The sequence below is a fragment of the Nipponia nippon genome, unplaced genomic scaffold (assembly GCF_047370975.1).
Source record: "Nipponia nippon isolate SJK-2023a ecotype South Korea unplaced genomic scaffold, ASM4737097v1 scaffold_10, whole genome shotgun sequence".
Lineage (NCBI taxonomy): Eukaryota > Metazoa > Chordata > Aves > Pelecaniformes > Threskiornithidae > Nipponia > Nipponia nippon.
Window position 1 is genome coordinate 4,677,613 of NW_028262291.1, and position 23,334 is coordinate 4,700,946.

At 41.2% G+C, this 23,334-nt stretch overlaps 1 protein-coding gene across 3 annotated transcripts in view; it reads left to right on the forward strand.

Annotated features, from left to right (window-relative positions):
* The first annotated feature begins 10,967 nt into the window (after positions 1-10,967).
* The window catches only part of LOC104009496 (neuron navigator 2), a 233,440-nt gene continuing 221,073 nt past the window's right edge, over positions 10,968-23,334 (forward strand). For all 3 annotated transcript variants that reach the window (XM_087742978.1, XM_087742988.1, XM_087742993.1), the window contains exon 1: positions 10,968-12,131. In XM_087742978.1, the coding sequence (XP_087599104.1) occupies positions 11,874-12,131 (258 nt within the window). In that variant the 5' untranslated portion in view covers positions 10,968-11,873. The remainder of the gene's footprint in view (positions 12,132-23,334) is intronic.

Below are 23,334 nucleotides of genomic sequence, written 5' to 3' on the forward strand. Positions count from 1 at the left end.
AACCTTTTCCTGTTTACGTCGAAATGCTGTTCAGGTTTTCACAGGCCAAATTAGGCATCACCACATTTTTATTCGGCTCACAATACGTGTGCGTGTGCACGCATGCATATGCATACACGGTTGCAATTTTTTATTGTTGTGCTAGCAGCAATACTGTCCAGAACAATTTTTTTTCCTAACATCATGGTGGAACCATGATGATGATTTTGGAAGCAGATGCAGCTGTCTGAAAATGAAAAAGAAAAGACAAAATAGAAACACAAATATTTTGCTTCTGTGCAGAGGGACTAAAAGGTAATTAGCCAAGGATAAATAAATGAGTTTATTTCAAAAGACCCAAAATGGTGACCCAAAATGTTTTCAAAGGTTTTCTGTATGATGGCATTTCTATGTTCAAAGTTTCAGTCCAGGAATCCTCAGATGAAATTGATAATTGTTGGCAGGGGAGAGCAATGGAAAGTTATGCCCAAGATAGGAAATCATCTCACTTCTAAAGGCGAACGTTGCTATTTCAGTTTTTAATTCTGATAATTAGCAGTAGCAGCTCATCCTCAAATTGCTCTTCTAACATTAGGTGGTCCAGAATTGCATGAGGTAACTTAATATGCCATTTTATCCTGAGTCTGTAATTGGAAAAAGACAGGAACAGCTAACTGCTATTAATTGCACAAGCTATTTACAGCAAAGAAAATTTTTTCTCATTTATATACATATAGAACGGTGTTAGTGCTGCTGCGAAGTGATGCACTTCAAAGGTTTTGCTTTAATATTGTGTATCAGATACTAATTTCTGTTACTGAAAGTCTGTCTCAGCCTATGGTTCATGTGCATCTAGCCAGAGCACCTCTCTTGTACGTTCTCCTCGCCTCTCGAGTAGATACGGCACACTCCTTGGGTGCGATCTCCAGTATCTCACTGCGTTCTTACCAGCCTTTCTGGTGGCCACCGATCCATGGAGGAGACTTCTGTGTTTCCTGTCTTATGTTAGGCCGGCTCGCTACCTGTGCTCTGCAGATGAAATCGGGATACCTTAAGAATATTACTGAGAATGCAGTGGGTAGCAAAGGAACTTACTGAGATGTCCTGGTGCTGCAGTTTACACATATGTTATACCCTAGGGTGGAAAAAATGCATTGCGGTTTGCATTTTGTGTCGAAATCACCGTTAATGCAGGCTAGGTTAATGTAAATTGCAAATGTAAGCATCTGTTCACTTAACTCAAAGTAATAACACATTTGTGTTTGTGAGAGATGTGGGAGAAGAACTGAAAGAAAAATCACAAACATGTGCTATGGTTTTCTTCCTAAAATTTGATCTGCTGGTATCTTCTGCTGGACCTCCCGCCTAAGCATTTTCTTGTGATGGACCAGATTATTGTTTATAGCTGATTTCCACTTTAGCTTCTTCCAATGGATCCTGATGGATTTTTTATTTTATCTTTCATTTCACCTTTTCTTTTATTGAGGAATCATTGGGGTAATTCAGGTTGGAAGGGCCCTCAGGAGCCCTCCAGTCTAACCTTCTGCTCAAAGCAGGGTCAGCTATGAGATCAGACCATGTTTCTCAAGGCCTTATCCACCTAGATCATGAAATCGTCTGAGGACGGAGACTGCCCAGCCTCTCTGGGCAACCCACGCCACCGCCTGCCTGTCCTCGCAGGGAAAGGTTCTCCTTGTACCCAGTCTGAACCTCTTGTTGCAACTTAGGCCTCTTGTCCCTTATCCTCCCATCGGGCACTGCTGTGTAAAGCCTGGTTCTGTGTTCTCGATAACCTCCCCATAGGTAGCAGGGGCTGCTGTTACGTGCCCCCAGCGCCATCTCTTCTCCGGGCTGGATGAGCCCCGTTCCTCAGTCTCTCCTCCCAGGGTATGTGCTCCAGGCCCCACTGTCCCGCTGAGCTCACTCCAGTTTGTATAGTGACAGTGGACTAGAGTAGTTTCTTCTCAATTAAAATTAACGTTGTTTCACTTCTTAGAAATGCAGTTGTCATCTCCTATTCTTGACTGGCTCACTAACAACTCCTTGCCGCCATGCTGCCAGTGGGGGCGTCTGTCTGAAGTCCTTCTGTTAACAAATGGACTTGGTGTATGGCTCCATACTGGATCGTGTTTGACAGCAGGTGAGGTATATGCTCTTTTGGGGGGTGACAAGGTTGAATAGATGGATGCCTAGTAATGTTTTCCTAAACAAGCTCTAACAGTGAGATAAGGAGATACAGAGCTGGTTATGACTAAGGTCAGGACTTGCTTCGATTCTTTAGGAAGCCAGAGGTGCAAAGCCTTGAGGTATCATTGAAGGTGGAACAGATGTTACACGTGTATTGAAACTTCGTTGTGGATCGCTATCTGAAAAGGTTTATAATTTGCCAGTTATTTTCCAGATGATCTTTTTTAATGTGCTGAGGTAGCAGATGTGTTTGTTGTATCCAGCTCTTTAAAGTCATTTTAGGAAGTTAAACAGATGGATGTATTTTGAAGTTCAGCAGCATCTCTTTCAGCATCTGTAACGTCGTCGTTTCATGTGCCAACCGGGGTAGAAGGAAACAGAGCATCTGATAAGTACTTTGCCTATGACAAGCTGATCCATTCGCCAACAGCCAATAATATACTAATGTTGTGACAGGAGTGATTGACTACTGCTGCTTTTGCAGCGGAGTGATTTGAGTTCCCAAGCAGTTGTCTTTGTTTTAAACTGAGACTAGCTTGAATACAGGTTTTTTTACTGCTGGAATAAACAAAGCTCATGTTAATTCTCATACAGGAGGTGACTGTGTCTCCAGAATGCAGAAAGTCGTTCCACCAATTGAATTCCATCTATGTAAAAAAGAGGTTGTATATTGCAATGATCTTATGACTAAAATGGCAAGAGGAAACATGAAATACAGAAAAATTATCTCTTGGTGCTACACCTTCTGTTTGTTGTTTGTTTTCCAACGATAAGCATCAGCCAGATCTTCCTTGGGCTGATACAGCATATTAGGGCTGTGTCGTATTTTGACACTGACACCTTCCCAAAATATTCCAAACACCGAGAGTAGCATTATTAAAAATCACATGATGGGGTGTGTAAGGTAAATGCAATGCTGTCAGGTCTTTATACTGTAGCTTTAAACAGTGTGAGTTCAATACAGTATCACGAGTAAAATTCAGGGTGGCAGGAAACCTTAGGATAGAATAATATCCTGTCACCTTAAAAAAGTAAAATTTAGTAAATGTTGAAATATCAAAGCTGTTTAAGGCAACAAACATGTCATTAATCATTACACTGGGAACCTCCTTTGTTTTGGTATGAAACAAAATATTAGGACAACGTTCAGTTATTTTTTTAATGTCATTTTTGGATGGCTGGTATTACAAAAGCTTGAAGAATCAGTATTAAAACAGTAGGAGGATTAGTTATCAGTTTGCTAATGGGAGAATGAGACAACAAAGGAAATATAAGGAAGTTTGAGAAGGGAACTTTGATATTGCCATGCCTGAGGCTGCGTGGTGGCCCTGCAGCACTTCAGTTGTGAGTTTGCTGTGTTAGATGAATAGGGCGATTAACAAGTAACTGTTTGCTGTACATTTGCTTGCAAAGTGATCTTGGAAGATTTCTCTTTTAAAACTGAGCGTGATGTTTGGCAGCAGCAAGTAAACCTCTCCCTCAAATGTACACGTGATTTTTAAATACAAAATGAATCAGTACTTTCTGTTGTTTTTCCACGGGTTATGGGGTAATTGTCCTCAAATTGCCTTGTGATGGATCCTCACATTGGAGACGGAGGTGGCAAACTGGTTTTTTTGGATGTTGATTCTCAAGAATGGTCAAGGCTGTTGGGCTGAAGGTTGACTTATGTCTGTGTAAATCTGAAGAAGTTTCACTGAAATTTTTGACTGAAGAATTTCAGTAGGACCATTAGTGTACCCCAAATTTTAGTTTCTGAGGATGTGCTGGTTTCCATAAACATCAAATCAGGACCAGTCTTTCTTTAAAGGGGCTGTGGAAGTAGGCAACATTCATAGTGGGGCATTGTGCTAAGCCCTTTATGCTTCCTTTTATACCATTGTGAACAATCTAGGTTTATATATATATATTTTTTTTTTTCCCCTGCTAACACATTCAGAAATAGCTGGTGTTTGTAACATTGCAATTAATCATTGTGACATTATATGGTGCATTGCAGGTGACCTCCAGCAGCAAACCGCTCCTGAATGGTTGCCCTGTGGGAATGCTCTCTTTTTTTGGCTTCTAGGGAAGAGCGGCTGCCTGCAGACTTTGGTTGTGAAGTGTACTTGGCAAAGGCTGCAAGTGTGGGACGATATTTGTTGTTCTCGGATATCTAGTTGGCAGTTGGTGAGCACCACCAGCACCGCTTCCGGGGCTCCAGAACTGCGCTCTGCATCATCAACTGAACTGGATGCGTGGGCTCAGTATACAAGAGGATTTTTTTAATATAAATTGATTGGGAATGTGTACTGATGGGAAGGGAGATAATGTGAGTATAGGTTAGGATTGGAATAGTTATCTAAAGAGGATCTTGATAAATACTTCTAATTTGGAAGTCAAATTCTGATGTTGGCTGTAGAGGAACTACGCTGATTTAGAGCAGGTGAAAATCTGACTCTCACCATTTAGTTTGAATAGTGATACTTTGCTCCTTACAAAATAGCTGAAGTTGCTTAATGATAATTTGGCCAATTCGTGTTTGTTCAAAACTGCTGATGTGGGAGAGATTGATGGCAGCTGAAGCTGGGTTGGAATGCTTAAGCAGATCCAGCTGAAATAAAGACTTTGAAATACAGGCTTTTCTTCCCATCCGCTTCTCAGATGGTTTCTACCTTTAGGCTCTGACAGCTCTTTCAGATGATGGAGCAGGTGTGTTTGAAATGGGTCAGTAAGGGACAGCATGGTTACAGAAGGTGACTACCTGGTGGTGTGAGATTGTTAGCTTCTAAGTAGCGGATTTTTTTTCCCTGCTGCTTCTTGAGAAGGTAGGGAGAATAACAGCACAGGGAAGAGAGCATCTTTTTAGGCCCTCCTCTTCATATTTCATCTGAACTTGATGGTTCTTAAAGTCAAGAGTAGTTTGAGGTATTTGGATCTTCATCACCTTCCTTCTGTGATATTCCCATTACTGTGATTCTAGTCACAGATGTTTTCTTAGCTTTTCCAAATACATGACGCCATAGGCAATGTCAAATCAGGCATAAAATAATATAGGAGCTAGTACTATTAACCTTGTGGAAACAAAGGACACATGAATAGATTAATAATACCCAGACGGACATCTCTGTTGGGAAGATGCAATTTGCAAGGATCTTTCTAAAATGGTATTGAAATATTTATTCCAGGTGCTGTTAGTGTCATGGAAAGACGATGTGTCTTCTTATGATCGCAGACGTTGAGAGATAAATAAGTTGAGGTGAGCTATAGACTGGCATGACAAAGCTAGTCTTTTACGATCGTAAAGATTATTCACGCGCATATGTATTACACAGTGATCACTGCTGCGACTACAGTTTAGACATACAATATGCATCTAAATCTTACAACACTGCAGAAAGCATTAATTGAAATAAGCTCTTGCATTCCTCATCCCTTTCACCCCTGATCCTAATGAATTTAAGTCTGAGGAATGAACTTTACATGCAAAGTCAGAGAGATGGACCTTTCTAAAGTCAATCACAGAACCCCTCTCAGTATGTCTGTCTCCAGCCAGCTGAGCCCAATTTTTATTAGATTCTGAGAAACTGATATGGCTACAGATCCCAAAGTGATGGAAACATAATGAAATCAAAGACATGATGTTGATCAAAATGCATTTGCTATGACAATAGAAACTTACGTAGCTTTTGAGTGAAGCACTACCAGAGTTAGATTTATGTAAAATGGCCATGTAGTCCAATGATAAATGCATTAGGAAATAAAAATATACCAGTCTGGAATGAGGTGGGCAAATTATTTCAGTGCAGCTGTGATGCCAGCTCCTACCATTCATGCTTACATTACAAAACCATGAAACGTTCTGGTACAGAAACAGAGCATTGTTCAGAAGATGCTCATTTAAAATGGTGCCATTTTGTGTCACCAGGCAAAAGTGTCTGCCTGTAGCACTAGTGTGGCTAGTGAAACTTTCTGTGTGTCTTCTGAAAATGAGTGTAATGGGTGTTCTTGTCCAGGTGGAGCTTAGCTTGTGTATTTGTTAAACCATGACACTGTTATAAAATGGGGTGGAATTAAACCCAGCATGAATTAGGAACATGTCAGGGGATTACAAAAGGGATTTTAGATCAGAATTAGTGTAATGCAGACAAGATTTCTGTGAAAAGAACTGGGAACAGAACCAAGGTTTCCTCCTTTTCTCTCTGCTCTATATAAAGAACTCACATGTACAGATTATAATTGCTGTGTTAAGAGGACGCCAAATTATATAATGTTTCTACCCACATTCCTCTTTTCTATCCTCTACCATTCCTCTTGTGGGAACATAACAAAAAATTAAGAGCTTGATCCCATTTACACCTCTATGCGTTCTTTCATGAAATGGTAATGTAAATCTGCAGACAGGATCGAGCTTTTCCATATTCGATACTCTGATCAGGGACAAACGATGGATGTGAAGGTGCAAAATGTCTGCAGTACCAAAAATAGGCCCATATATATTCCTGTCATAACTTCACTTAAGTTGATGGAGTTGTGCCAAGGCTGAATATGCCCACAGTCTATAGGACAGCTGGCTGCCTGGCAGTAGTAAAGTTTGATGAGAATGCTTTTGTAAGAACAATTAAGCCTTCCGATATTGACAGTACATGGTGATGTTTTAGGAATATTCACCTAGGCTTAAAACTGTGAGATTTCAGGTACACCTGTAAAGCCTGAAAGACAAGGGTAGCATTGATCAAGGTATTTTCAAGGTTTAGTTCCATCAGCAGTTCTGAATCACCAGACCAGTTAGTTAACAAGGTGTTCTAACTGATATAATAATTCTACATAGTTTTTCCACTTACACTAATGTAACATTTGGCTTCACTGAGGATGGGTATTAACCACAAGTTGAAAGGAAGGTCTGATTCTCTGATCCTTTGCTGCATTTCATAAAGCTTTTAATTTTACTTGCACTACCCACATGCAATCTATATAGGCATTTTCTTTCCACTTGGGTCTAGAGACCCTCTTCAGTTGTTAATTGATAGTGTGTGAGCGATGAAGGCAGCTTCAATAGTTTTACTGTTCCAGAAACATTCACCTCATTCATAAAGATCATCTGTTCAAGAGCAGTCGACCCTGGTTTTTGTTCTGTTTACTGGCTTTGTTTTGGGCAATGTGCTGACTTGCCTACAAGCTCTTCAGCTACAGCGTATTCAAATAGTTTCCACTGATGTGTTACGGTCTCCGCTTCACATGAGTCTGCTCACTAAAATTTTGAGAATATTAAGCCAGTTCTCAACACCAGAGTCTTGGCACTTGAGATGACGCTGCGTGGTGCTAAGTAGCCACAGCTTGAATCCTGAGCAATGGCATCTCCCGAGCTTAAAAACCAGGCCTATAAACCAAGTCATTAGGGTTTTTTATGTGGTGTTTTTTTTTTTTTTTTTCTCTTTCTAACAGGGAAGTGAAGTGCTTGTTTATAGCATTTTTCCCTCCATATTCCCCCATTTGGGGAGTGGTTGGATGCCCACGGGACTACAGGCAGATAAGGAGGGATGTTGTGATTATTCAGGCAAAGGTACTCATCAAACTCAAAGCTGCAAGGGGACGTTCCCCTAGTTGGTGGCTCATCCGACATTTGTGGCAGGAAGAAATGAAGCTCTTGCTTTTTGTTTAGATATTTTGCCTGCTTTTTAATATTACTTATTCATAGCTTAGGTACAGAAATTTGGGTGATTCAAACAGGGGAAGGGAAAACTGGTTAGGCTTTTCAAAGAAGGTAAGGAAGATAGGTTCCCAGATCCCATCAACTGTCCAAGAGAAGTAGTTTCTTTTAAAAATCGTAGCCTTAAACCCAGGTAAAATCAACAATATATATATATATTTTTTTTTTTTTTAAAGAAAAAAACTTGCCACTTCCAAAGATGGACCAAAATTGATGTTGCCTGTCTTCGCAGATATAGCCTGTGTTAACAATTTATGACCTCGTGGTATGGCTGCACTGCCACTGGATACAGTATATTGCATTTCAGTGGCATTATGCTGTAGTGTTTGGATGTATAAAGCAAAATACGCGTAACATAAGAACTCCCAGGTATTAGACGGCAATGGATTAGTAATGCAAACTTTTCTCTTAAATAGCTGTTTTTTCTGAGTTCCTAAGAGAAGCAGTAATTCTAGGCCACTCTTCAAATGCGTTATCAGGAATTCACATTAAGCTTTGGTAAAGAAGGGGTCCGTATAATTGATTCAGCAAAATAACTGGCAGGAGCATAGATTGAGTGTATTCAGAAGACATGATCTTCACTTCAGTAGGCAGGACTGCACACCGAGAAATAAAGTCGTTTCCTCTAGCTGAGGAATATTCAATCCACCATCATCAAAGGATCAGGTTCAATAATTGTTAAAGGAGCAATGAAAGGAATCCTTTTCTTTTGCTGAAATTAACTTTGTGTCTGTTTTGGTATCCTGTAACCTAGCCAGTTTTCCAAGATGAAAACAGAACAACAAAAACTGGCAAGGTCTGTGCATCTGGGATTGCTGGCCTGAACCTCATAAAACGTGTAAGTGAAGAACAGAACATAAAGCTGTCAATTAGATCTTCTAATAGCTTTTAAACATTACTATATTTTATTACAGACCTAAAATTAGCCTTGTTTTCAGACTTGGATCCTTTTCAAGTTTTTTCATACTTCAGCCCAACCTTCTTTTAGCTAGCAAGGCTGACTTTTCAGCACTGAACAATGGAAATGGTATCGGAGCATTTTACACATTTCTGCTCCCATAAATACCAAACCTTTCATATGGTAAATCTGACTTTCTTATCGAGTTGTTGGGCTTTGAAATTTTCTATATGGTTGTGTTTAAGCTGACACTGTGCATGGTGTTATGACAGGGGAGTAAACATTAGAAGATCCGTCCCAGTCAGATGGATGAAGAGAGATGTGAAGTTTCCAATCTAAGATTAATGGATAAAAAGACTAGGGTGAAAGCAGTTACTCATAAAAACAATAACAAAAATAATGCCCTCATTGCGTTAATACAAAGCAGCCTGCAGAGTTGGTACATGTGAAAGCAGATGTGCTGAAAAATCCCAGCAACAACCAAAATTCTAGTTAACACGTGAGCTTCACGTGTACTGTGGGAACTTGAATTACGCAGTCAGGGGGCAAGGCTAAGTGGGAGAGATGGCAGACTGCAGCGATAGCGTGTCCAGGCTTTGCTTTTGGTTTTAAATAATCTAGTTAATGTGAGCTAGCTCCAAAAAAAGGCAAAAAATCCCCCCACCAAACCAGCAGCAACAACAACAAAAAACCCCACATAGTACAGCTAATGTCTTCTGAAACTGTGTTCTCTTAACGGAGACAGACCGTTTTACATTGCGACGTTGAGGAAGAATAATACTTTATAATGAGGAGAACACGAGTTTTGACTTTAATTTCCAGTTCTGCCACTTACTCACTATGTAACCTTGGGTAAGTCATTTAAGAAGGATTCAGCATGCAGGTCTCATCCGATTGCCATTTCCTAAAGTGCTATCCTAATTCTGCTCCCTAATCCTGGAGACACCTACAAGCCAGAAATGCCTCATTTTTCTATCTGAAAGAGTCTCAGATGTAAAAACCTGGGTTTTGCACATTTAAAACTTTCCCTAAAGTCAGGGTGTCAAATAGGCAGGACCCAGCTCCCCATTTCAGAATGGGTCGCGGAGCGTGCTTCAGCCTTCCTGCTCGGAGCGCTCCTCGCAGCCTGGATGGGGCAGGGCGGTGGGGCTGGGCTTCGTCTGTCCGGCCAGGTAGCTCCACGGGTTGGATGCTCGCCCAGCGTATATTTCACATATTTCAAGGGCAGGTTCATTGCTTCTCTCTGCTTGCTGGGATCGCTCTTGTCCTTGCCACCCAGGCGGTGGTATAGGGATTCGGTCTTCGGGCGAGGTGAGGATAAAGAGCTGAAGGAAATGCCCCTACTTGAGAAATAACGCAATACCTGGGGCTGCAATGAGGATGTGATTTAAAATGCACCCTTCTCTTCCATGTCTCATGTTGGCTTTGCGAATATTATTCTGAGGCACCCTCCCCTCCCTGTATATAATGTAAGAAACCTACGTGCTAACTCAAAGCCCTCAGCTGTCTGAAAATTAGGTGTTGTGGTACTGTAAATCCTGGTGCTAAGACCCCCTTACGAGTCCGAAGGCATCTCTTGGTGCCTTGAGTTTCCATGCTGCTAATCCTCGGTGGTCCAGGATGGTGCTCCGTGGACAGAAACAGGGATATGTGCAGCTCCAAAATGTGTAATGCTGAGCAGGAATGAGAGATCTGGGGGCTGTAACGGATCACGGTATCTGCAGAGCAGCATGGGGAAGAACCTGTGACACTGAAAGAAAGACTCCTAAAAGCAAAGTGCCAAGTGTTGCTATAATAGGGCTGGATTACTCACTGTGCTTATTCAAATTCCTGTTGATGCTGGCAGCGGGAGTTTTCCCGAATAGCAACGAACAATGACTCATCTCCAGGTGTTTTTATTTGAAAGCGCTTTTTTTTTTTTTTTTTAAATTTTAAATTTCAAAAAGAAACCGGTACGAAACTCCCCCCCTGCAGCCCCCCGAGCATCCCTCCTCCGCCGGAGCCCCGCTTTGCCGCGGAGTTCCCTGCCCGCCGCAGGAGTTGAAGCCGCTCCTCCCCCTGCGGAGAGAGAGAGAGATTTTTTTTTTTTTTTTTTCTTCTTCTTCTTTTTTTTTTTTGTTCCTGCTTCGAGCAGGCAGGGCGGCCCCCGGATTGGCCCTGCCCGCACGGTGCCGGCGAGCAGCAGCCGCCGCCCCCGCCCGGGCCGGTCCCCGCTCCGCGGCTGCCGGGGAGAGGCGCGGGATGCGCCCCGCAGCGCCGGGCCGGAGCCCCGGGAGGGGAAAATGAGGCGGCGGCCGCTGCTTTCCCTTCCCTCTGACAGCTGAGAGATTTTTTTTTTTATTATTTCCCCCCCCCTCCAGGTTTTCATGATCAGCACTGGGGGAGCCGGGAAATCTTGTGGCCGCTGGCCTATTTTGATTTAAAATTGCTGTCAGTGGACGTTTCTCCTTCTGCTCCAGCATCGTTGTCCTGTTCGCAGCTATTAAGGCTTAAGAGGCTTGATTCTCTAAGGCTCGTATCCAAGGGCATCAGTCATTAACACACTGAGCTACATCTGCTTCTTGGCTAAGACTGAAGAAAGACATCTTAAGCTGGAAATCCTGCTTGCTCGCTCGCTCTCTAGCGCATACGGAAGGGGAAGCATATGCAGAAGCAGGTTCCTCTTTTTTTTTTTTTTTTTATTTTTTTATTCCAAAAGGCTGCCTCACTTTGGAGATGCGGTGACAAGATAATGGAGTGAAAGTCTCCCATTTCCAGGGAAGAAAATTACAGGAGTCAGCCAGAGAAAGGAAGGAGCAAGTTAAATAACAGGAGAAATAGGAAGGAGGACAGTGGTGAAGAACTGAAAATAAAATTAGAGGAAACAGGTGGAAGGCTGGCATAAAGCTGGGAGATATTTTAGGCTGAAAGTGGTTTGTTTTGGTTTTTTTCTTCTCTTTTTTTCTTTCTTTTTTTTTTTTTTGTTGGTTTTATTCTAAGCTGTTTTTTGAGATCCCTGCAGTAAACCAGGCTGCATTAGTGCAGAGCAGCTTCCCCAACGTGTCCTTTTCTCTCTCCCTATCTCCTGTCTCTGCTGTTGCTGCTGCTGACAGAAACGTGTTAGGAAAGCAGGAAGAGAAAATGCCAGCCATCCTGGTAGCCTCCAAAATGAAATCGGGACTACCTAAACCCGTACACAGCGCTGCTCCAATCCTGCATGTCCCAACGGCCAGGACCATCCCACAGCCCTGTTACCTGAAGTTTGGGAACAAGGTGGAGGTGACGAAGCCATTGTATTCCAGCCAGATTCCTCTCAAATCTCCTAATGGACAAGAAAACACAGGAGATGGACTCCTACCAAGGAAGAGTAGCTCGGTAGAAAATGGATTTGACACACAGGTTAGAAGGCACCAAACGTTGGGGAGGTGTATGCAAGAATTTATTTCTATACTGAATGTGTGCAGCGGGTTTTCTGAGGTAGATAGATAGTGGTGTGAACAGCAGTGAGGGAAGGGGGGATGTGTGTGTGTGTGTGTCCGTAATAACATCTGTCCACAGTGGTGGGATGTTTTATATTCCGCATAGTGGCATGTGTTACCAAGGGATGGCTTTGTAATTTTGTCAGCATGGTGGAGCTGACGGTGGGGTGGTGAGGGATGGTGCAGTGTGTGCTGTTTGCCTGCGTTGCCTTCTCTATTGCCTTTGCTTGAACTTGTGGGGTTTATGGAAGGGAGATGGTAGAGATGTTGGTTATGGGGTGTGTTCTTTGTGTTCTTTCTGTAGGTGCTAATTGTAATGGCTGGGTTGTGTGCCTGAGATGGGGAAAGATTGCTGCCTGTCATGAATGTGTTCTGTGTTTGGTCGTGTACTGTACTGGAGCATTAGTCCTGTGAACATTCTGTATTTGAGTTGTGTGGGGAGTGAATGGGAGGCAGCGCTTGATGGTAAATTACAATATGCATGCCATTCTCAGTGCAGCTAAATTAAAGAGTTCATGTAGGAAATGACTACTCAGGTGGAATTGTCTGGTTTAATGCTATATGTGCATGACATCACAGATGCAGCACGTTATCCATATGCATTTTTTAGCTCTCCCTTTAATCTGTATCAGTTTCCTAATGTATTTTTATATATGCTGCTTCCTGTATAGGGAGGAGAAATGTACGTTCTTCAGCTCATTTAATTTTTGTCGGCATAGTAATGTTTTCAGCATGGCTCGGAGTGCCTTGCACTGCTGATGCCCCAGCGTGCTCAACAGCAGCGTAGGCAGATAGTCTGTGTTAGCGTACTACGGTGCGAGCCAAGCAGATGGTCTGCTGCAGCGAGCAGAATTGATTAACGTTATGTAGAGATTGCTGTATAGCAGCATGATGTATTTTGGCAACGGTCATATACATTACAAGCTGCTTCTACCGCTACCTGAGCCCAGTAGAAGGTGATAGCATTATACTGGGACAGGGAAATGATGACATACTACTTTTTTTTCTTTTCCTTCCTCAAGGAATAATGGGTCATCCCTACCATCTAGCTTTTGAAATCTATGGCCTCGTAACCCTCTTCTCTTAAGACAAGTGCGACTACTGATTGGGCGTGTTTGGCCCCGTGCCCTGAATTTTAGGCTATGCTGCGCTTTCATTGCTGGTAGACAGGGTGACGTATCGGGCTGCTCAGGCCAGACGAATACGACTGTAGCAGTTCCCGAGGGACTGAGAGCAGGCAAAGGAGACAGACAAGTATTGGTGGCAGGGTGGTGGCAGCAGACAGACCGACTTGTGCATCACATCTTGTTCTTAAGAGAGAAATAAGTACTCTTTTTTTCCTTGTGCTAGAATCTGTCCTTGTGATTATGAAATGTCAGCAAAATCTCATCATATGCTGCTCTTTTTGTCTCAGGCATGCCTTGGTTTCTGCATAGAAATTTGCATTCCTGCAAAAATGATTGTTATTCATAAATACTTTCTCATCTTATAATAGACTATAATCAGAGAGATCCTGCCAGTGGTAGCTGTTTGCAGCAGGAAGGGGAATGCTGTGGTGGTTTTAACCCTTATACGGATGTGGAACAAACCCCATTTTTTTGCATCCTGATGATGAAAGGGTCTTTATGCTAACTTGTTATATTTAAACAGGGAGTGATTTTGGGCAAAGGAATTTCAGATAATTTTGAGTTTTGAATAACTTCAGCAGTGGGAGAAACCCTAAGCTTTGTCATTCTCAGTAGCCTCATTTGGGTAGCAGTCTTAGAAGATGACCAGCACCTTTTAAGGTGTGAACCACTGAGGTTTGTTTTACTATCCATTATCTTGAATAAACACAGTCCTTTTTTATTATTCTTATTGATCCACCTTTGATCCCTCTGCCCACGTAAGCATGCAGGTTTTTGCCATTCAAGGTAGTAATTTGGAACGTAGGTCTATATCTAAAGGGAGATTTTTCCAGAACAGCCATATCAAGGGCAATGTTCTTTTCTTTTTCTACCATCCCTCCCTCCCAAGGGAGGAGGAACGGGATGCATGGACAGCTGTCAGATGGTATGTCAGCAGCTGAAGCATTTTTATCTTGGAAAATCTTCAGCTACATTCAGGTATAGAAGTGCTTTCTGATAATAAGCCTAGTAAGGTTTAGTCTTAAATGCTGCACCAGGTCTAAATATCTGAAGAATCATAGACATGTCCTGTGAGGGTGATCCCTTGCTTCTCTGGGTATTTTATGTTAAGCACCAATGTGGCCCTCACCATTTTACTGTGCAGGCACCTGGCATCCCCTGTGAGGGAGGGAAGTTATATTCTTATCATGGCATTCAGAGTTTAGATCCATAAATAGGACTGATACCAAATGCTTTGGCACCTATCTTTTGTAGATCTTGATCCCCGCATGGAGTTTTCAGCCCACAGGGAAGGACATAATATCCGCCTGTGTGGGTGGACGGAGAATTAAAAAGAGATTGCGACGCTTGGATCAAAAGCCGAAGAGAAGAAATAAAAATGACCGAAATCTATTTAACTTGTGCTGTATTCCTTGCTGAGGCTGAAGGTGGAATTTGCAGCCTCAAACTCTCTCTTGGAGTTAGAGGCATAAGCTATTTCCACCAGAACCCAAGGTGATATCAGCGACTTTCAACACAAGTGGCAGAGAAGCATTGCTTTTGTACAACAGCTCAGCGGTTAGAGCATTCACTCAGAAGGTGGGATATCTGAGTTCAGTTTCTATTTCAACACGAGGGAATTCAAACTCCTATCATATCTCTGGAGGGTTTCATAATCAACAAGCCACAGGATGTTCTGGGAGTATTTTAGGGAGTTGCTCTTAATCCTGTTGAAGGTCCTCTTTGCACTACATAATACAAAATTCAGTTGCATGTACAGAATAAGGACAGAGAGCAACTTGGCCTTATGTTTAGGACATCTCCTTACAGGGAAAGAGATGATGGGAAGGATGAAACAGATAGATGGGATACCTTTAACTATTTGTGCATATGAATTTTTCTCTCTCATCATGGCATATATTTTAATTTCTATATGCCTTTTTCCCTGCACTTAGTTTACTGATTATTCTGGAGGAGAGGCTGTGTCTAGTGCATAGACCAGAATTGGCAATATGAAGATACTAGACCATGTTCTAATGCTGTTTTAGCATGTTTCAAGCCACTTGCACACCAGTGCTGGGTTCATGAGCTTTTTTTGGTGCCAGGTGGTACCTATCTTGAGCCTGATTTTTCAGAGAACATGGGCACTGCAGGTGGTATTCATTAAAGTATTCATTTTTTAAAAAATGCTGAAAATCAAGGTGTCCCTTGTGGGGAGAAATGTGGTATCAGTGAAAACTTTTCAATATTTTGATTTATTATTTTTTTTTTGTTCTTCTTGGTATGGTTTTACATGTGTAAGCTGGATTTTATAGTGACTGGAAGTTTTGTGTCTTAAGGCCATATATGGGCAACGTGTTATTTAAAATGCTGTGCAATTTATAAAAAGCGTTCTTCAGAGTATTTCAGAGGCACTTTCCAAAGAAAGGTATGAGGGTTTTAGCATCAAGCCTATTGTAAATGCTAGTCGGAAATCTTCAGTCGATGAATCATGGCAGTATCATTCCTATTTTATTGTTACTGATACACGCACTCCATTCATTTTTCCATATTAAATTCCCGGTGTTGTGCACAACAGTATCCTACTGTTGCACTGGTGCTTATTTTGTCTAATTTGAAAACGCCGCCAATAAATTGTACCGGTATTTAGAGAGCATTGTTTTGGAAATATTTAACTTTGTTACCAGAGAAACTACCATCAAGTAGATAGCAAGATAGTTATCTCTCCTATACAAAATGGCATTTATTAGTTATTCTGAAAGAGTCATTTGTATTTGGCTACTAAATTTGCATTAGTTATTTAAGACAGAAGTTATTGCCAATTAGAAGTCCATGGGCACGGTAAAATTGTTTATGCAGGGTGCAAGAAGAAAGGTACCATTCCAGGAATACAGTCTGTTGCCGTGCTGTTGTGAAAGCCACCGAAGGAGACCATGGATTTAATTACTGTGTTTATTGCTGCTGTGTTGTGTTCTGTAGCTTCTTGATTTTCATTCTCTGGAGAACCTAAAAAATAATTACTGTTTGTATCTTAAGTAACAGTAGCAGTCCTGAAAGCACTGGGACCTTGCTAAGCCATTGCTCCCACCCTTCCACTAAAACACTTCAAGTTGACAGATATCTTTAACCTGGTATTAACAGATGTGTATGCAGCAATTGCCTGTAACTGTCCTTAATGTTTGGCAGGGAGGGGTGCAGGTGGGATTTGTTATTTCTTTGCAAATGTCTTTGCAATCTTCATTTGCTGTGCAAGTGAGACACTTATCCTCTCTTGGAGGACGTGGAAGGCAGATGCTCACCAGGTGTTACCATGTTCTCCCTTGCTTTTCTATTTCTCTACACTAGGCAAACCTGATTCTTTTGACCTTTTCTTTCAGGATTTCTAGAACTCTTACAACTCTTTGTGCTATCTGCTGAACTCTTTTCAGTTTGCCTAGACATTGTTTTAAGAATTTGGTTCAAAACTGGATAGATACGATTGTCTGCACTAAACCCACCTTGTTCAGCTAGATTTTTCTTCACATTGCTTTCCTAATTTGTGAAGATCATGTTGAGTTGGGTGTTCTAGATCTGCGGTGTTCTAGATCTCCTCATTTGCTAGTCTGACACTAGATTTTTCTTCTAGTGATTTAGTTCTTCCTTCCTAATTTGTGAAGATCATCTACATCTGGGGTGTTCTAGATCTGGGGTGTTCTAGATCTGGGCTGTGCTCCAAAACATTTGCAATACCCATCGAGATTAGAAATGTCCCTGGGTTTTTCTCATTAGCCATTCTGTAGTCCACGTCAATGGCAATGGTATGAAATGGAATTGGTAGAGAAGCTCCATTACAGGTCTCTGCAAAAAATCTATTGGATAGCTATTCCTAGGTTGATAGCACACTACCGAAAAAAATTCAGGGAGTTTTTCTGTCGGTTGTGCACTGCCTTGAAGTACTCTAGCTGCTCACAAACTGATGACTTAGTAAGTTGCTCCAGTATTTTTCCACACTTCATATTTAGGCTTGCATCAACTGTTTCATGAGCTACATGTGACTTGCAATCTGCTGGCTATTGGTTAGCCTTCTCTGCCTCCCTACCCCTGTTCCCATGCCATTAGCAATCCAAATGAAGCCATATAGTTCAGATACTAGTAATTACTTTGCTATATTTTAATTAACTTTATCAGAAGCTGTTTATACCTCTGTGTCACTGTCTTCCTAATGTGAAGCTTCATAAAAAGAAAGATTAATAAAGCATATTGCAGAGAAATTATGCCTTGCTTTTTCACATGCATTAGCCGTTTTTATGTATTATAGTGGGCTTTACAGTTTCACTACAGAGCCATCTTGCAGAAGGGATAGGAATCAAGCAAATCTTTATCTGGACCCAATATAAAGTCAGAGGTACATCAGCTGGTTTCAGTGCCATTATGTGAGCTGCCTCAGTGGTGTAACATCGGGTCTGACTACCACTGCTGAGCTAATTATAGAAGAAATGATGAGAAATGTGGTCAGTAATACCGATAACTTAACCAGAAAAGATAGCTTTTGCAATGTTGGAAGAAACCAAATGAGGTCACGTTTAGGATGTGTACAAAGGAGACATTTTACTGACAAGGTGGGAAAATCTAAGAAAAACTATAGATTAAGGCTATCAAAATATATATCCACAAAAATAATTTTAAATTAGTGTTAATTTTAATGAGCTTGCTTATGTAATTATAGGTATGTACTTAAGTACATTCCTATGAAAAAACCTTGCTGTATCTTGCTTTCTGATGTTATTTTGGGTTTTTTTTTGACACACTGTAAACAATCTGAGGCTATTAAGTAGCCACGTTCTTCTTCTATTTATGATTACAATGGTTTTGACAATATGTTTATAGATACATACTGGTAAATATTAAATTGTTAGGGGGTTGTTCCAAATTAAATGTTACCAGATAAAAAAAATAAGAAAACAATTAATAAATTGTTTTATTGTGATGATTAACACAGAGTTTTCAGTGATCTGTCTTTTAATATAAAGAGCTAACCTGTTTTAATGCCCTGCGTTTGAACAAAAGATGTAAGATTGCACTATAAACTTAGGAGGTTCTTTCATTGTTGGGTTTTCATATAGAATATGCAAAGGATCACTTGGATTCAAACTTCCATTCAGTTTTTTTATTGTACTGGATAATGAGTGAAAATGGGTTTTGCTCTGATTTCAGTTTGTGACGTTTCTTGAGTAAAGAAGCATTTGGTCATTGTGTAATGTTCCTTCCATGCTCAGTGCCTTCACTGTCGAAATGTCCAAGGTGGGATTTCCAAAGATATTTATTGTTCAGCTAATAATGCTGCTGCTGAGTTCACTCAAGTTTTTACAGCCCATGGTTAGTGTTTTTGAAACACTCATTTAATATGACCTTTTTTCCTGCTTCCAATTTATTTTATTTTTTTATGCTATTTCTCCAATCTCTGCTAATAGGTAATATCTAGGGGGCTTCCAAATTTTAATATACTTAACCTAAGAGCACTCCTTAGAGGTAGGGATATTGTTCTTGTTTTATAAATGAATGGCTAAGGCACAAAGAGACTTACCCAAGGTCATAAAGTCTGCAGTGCTATAGAAAATTACTAGCTAGTCCCCTGACTGTTAGATTGTGTTTCTCCTTTGCTGCTACTTGTTAATCAGTTCAAAATGCTTATGCATATGGTGTCCATGTGTTCTCCCTCTGTCCTTGAAACTGTTATCTTACTCCATAAAATCATCTTTCTTCAGTGAACACTCTCACTTTCTTCGTCCGGGTTTTAGCAAGTAATTTTTATCACCTTCTGCTCTGACACTTAATGTACAGCAGCACCCAAGCAGGACACTTTGGTCCAACTGTCCCCTAACCAGAAATGGGTTAATTATTAATTTTCTTCTCTTGCTTTCCCCCGGCCTGCCATTGCCTCCCCGGCTGCACTGGTAGATTTCTTTGACAGCTTTTAGAGTTTTGCTTCTTACTTTTCCTAGATTGATTGTCCATTGTGTGTTCCACAGAACTTCTCTTTCTTGATGTATGTGTTGTGTTTCAGTTCTGTTAGACACTCGGTCTCTGCTGGCGGCTTGTTTGAACTGCAGTTGGCTTCAACAGAGAAGCATTAAGTCTTTCTATCTATCCAACTGCTAGCTGGTAAAATCATAGAATCATTTAGATTGGAAAAGACCTTTAAGATCATAGAGTCCAACCGTAAACCTAACATCACCAAGTCCACCACTAAACCATGTCCCTAAGCACCACCGTCTTTTAAATACCTCCAGGGACAGAGACTCAACCACTTCCCTGGGCAGCCTGTTCCGATGCCTTACTGCTCTTTGGGTGAATAAATATTTCCTAATATCCAACCTAAACCTGCCCTGGCGCAACTTGAGCCCATTTCCTCTTGTCCTATCGCTCGTTACTTGGGAGATGAGACCCACTCCCACCTCGCTACGACCTCCTTTCAGGTAGTTGTAGAGAGCAATAAGGTCTCCCCTCAGCCTCCTTTTCTCCAGGCTAAACAACCCCAGCTCCCTCAGCCGCTCTTCAGAAGACTTGTGCTCCAGACCTCCACCAGCCTTGTTGCCCTTCTCTGGACACACTCCAGCACCTTGATGTCCTTCTGGTAATGAGGGGCCCAAAACTGGACACAGGATTCCAGGTGCAGCCTCACCAGTGCCGAGTACAGGGGCACTGTCACCTGCCTGGTCCTGCTGGCCACGCTATTCTTGATACAAGCCAGGATGCCATTGGCCTTCTTGGCCACCTGAGCACACTGCTGGCTCATATTCAGTCGGCTGTTGACCAGCACCCCCAGGTCCTTTTCTGCTGGGCAGGTCTCCAGCTGCTTTTCCCCCAGCCTGTAGCGTTGCATGGGGTTGTTGTGACCCAAGTGCAGGACCCGGCACTGAGCCTTGTTGAACCTTATACAGTTGGCCTTGGCCCATCGCTCCAGCCTGTCCAGATCCCTCTGCAGGGCCTTCCTGCCCTCCAGCAGATCAACACTCCTGGCCAACTTGTCATCTGCAAACTTACTGAGGGTGCATGCTGGCGTGCTTTATGAAGCTCATCATAAAGTAACATTCTCTAGTCTTCTGCAAAATACTCTCATCAAAAATCAGGTGATATGAAGTATCACACCTATCCTAAAGGAATCTCCTGGAGATGCAGAGAGGTACAATCATATTAGTAGAGGAGAACAAGAGATACTGCTTTTTAAAACTCCTGGCACTAAACCTGAGCTTTACTTCTCAAAAAGAAAAAAAAAAATCAAATTATAAAGAGGAGGTCTGGTAAACAAAATATGAACCTTTCCCAAGTTTCAAGTACCTGAGAAGTACTAAAAAGAAAGAAAATCAGGAGAGCAACACTACCTGTGCTCTTCTTTCCTATCCAGAGGGTATCAGAAAAGAAAGCCTTTATTTTATTGAGATAGGAAGGGTGGATTCAGTTCTTGGTTTTGGAAATTCAGGGCTGGTTTTGGCTATTTTTGGTTTCCTTTGAAGAGTCCTTTGAGAAACATTGTCTAGTCTGTAATTTCAGTTTCCAGATTCTCTCATCACCAGATTTAAATCTCTGTTTAATTTGTAGAGTATTTTAATGCTTTTAGCCTACAAATCCCTTTTTCCTACCAAAGTGGAAGAAATTAAGGAGGGATTTAAATCAATAATTATTTTGTTTGAACTTCCCAAACTTGCAACATAATATTATAGAAGAAAAAATATTATAAATGCTCTTTAAGAAGATACATTTTTTAATAAAGTGATAGCTAGGCCTTTAATGGAAGGATGTGTTTTCTGTTCTTCCATTTTTTTCTCATTTGCTTTCTGCTTATTTAAGCTTTGGGGCTAAACTTTCTACTTTTATTCTGGTATAAATCAAGGGATGCTCTTAAAATTTAACCCATTAATTTATTTTTTCCTTGCAACAAATTGTAGAATCTCAACGAAACTCAGATTCATTCTCCTGAGAAGTTTACCTGGCTAAAAATACCCTGCTTGAACATTATTTTTAGAAACATCTATATTTGAAGTATATAAATGGTCAAGATTTTGTGTATTATTAGACATTAACTGTTGGTACATTTTGTAACAGGAAGCTGCTGGTTTTCCATTCACCAAGAACTGGAATTCAGTCAAAAACTTGGCACTTACTTGTATGCCTCTAATTTTATCTATAAATTGTTCTTTCTGAAATAGTTTGTGGAAACATTCTCAGTTTCTTCAGTTTTGCAAAGCATAGGCATGGAAATAACTGCTAAAACATAAAACAAATAAACCACTTATTAAAATAAATAATTGAGAAAACAGGTCACTTATTTTAAAATAGGCTGAGATCTGAAGGTTTACTCTGATTCCACCTTTTTTTTTTCCTCTTGAAAGTATTTTTAGGTGTGTTATCCTTGGATTATTTTTCATTTTACTTTAGGGCTATTTTAGAATTGGAAGCAATGTGTGGGAAAACAATACATGAAAGAAAAAATATCTAACTTCTGGATTTCAAAATACGCTTTTACCAGGACTTCAGCCCCTATGTGTGTTCAGTTTTGGGCTGTAACATCATCATATTTTGACAATGTCTTATTTACTCCCATGACCTCTTCTTAAATTTTACCCTGTGTCCATCCCTTATCTTGAATGTTTTCTAAGTCTTCTTCCTATTCTCAGCTTGTGTGGTTTTTTTTCTCTACAGCTGTGGCTAGAAGTTGCCATATCCTCTCTCTCATAGTTGGAAAGAGTCCCTAAATCTCCTTATTTTACCTGTCCTATCACTAATATTGGTCCATTTCTTCTGTGTTGTCCTTTACGTAATGACCATCATGGTATAATCCAAAAGTGTGTAGTGGTGAGTTCATGTTTACGGTGTGAACTTCAGAATTGCCTGTAGGTCACAGACTGTAGCAAGGCCGTATTGGAAGAGCTGGCTGCTGTAAAGAGAGTCCATGGACTACTTTCCAGTAGTAATTGTTTAGGTTTTATTTTATACAAGCAAGAAGCAAAACTTACGGACTGTAGAGACCAAGGAACTAGGGATTGGCAGGTATTGGTTTGGTAGCGATAGTGCTATGCTTGACAAGAAAACATGGTCAGGTCTCTGAAACATGAATTCTTGGCCAATAAGTTCATGGATTCATTGGCGTTTTCTTTGAAAGTGGAAGTAGGTCTGTTCATAAAATTGCTAAATACTATTAGTCCTTCCTTCAAGCTCTGGGAGCTCACAGGAGTGGAGGCCAAGGTACTTGACTTGCTGCTCCCTCCGTGCCTGGGGTGGGGGAAGGAGGGGTTCTTAGACATGATGGTCCCAGAGGCATAGGGGACTGGCCATAAAGCCTTCCTGGAGAAACCCAGAGATGTTCATCGCACCTGCCTGACAACAAAGTTATCTAATTATACACATCCAGGCTTTCTCATGTTATATAAACAAAAAACAAAAAAACAAAAAACAAACCCCAAACCCCAAAACAACCCTTGACAGGCTGGCTGACTTACACAGCTGCAGAAGTAGCTGTTCTCAGTGCTGGGATCTTGTTGATTTGGTTATGCTTTCTCCAAATGGAGGAACCCAACTAACTTCCTCGATCATTTCAATGTTCCTCTTCTTTTCCCTAATAGCATTGTAGAAGCTGAGAAGACCTTTTTGCTAATAGGCAACCACATTTTTCAGAGTTGTATAGGAAGAAAATCTAGGATGGCTGGCTGAGGACACCCGTACTTTGTTTTTGGGAGAATTGGAAGAGGTGTATGATAGGAATTGTAATTCCTTCTGTATATTCCAATACACTTTGCAGTGTATTTTAAGTCTCTGACAGAGCTCTTTAGAGGCTGTTCTTCAAATTGCCACAACATGCAAGGATCTATAATATTTCATAGAATCATAGAATCGTCAAGGTTGGAAAAGACCCTTAAGATCATCGAGTCCAACCGTCGAACTATCACTGCCAAGTCCATCTATACCATGTCTTCAAGCACCGTATCTATCCGTTCTTTAAAGACCTCCAGGGATGGAGACTCAACCACTTCCCTGGGCAGC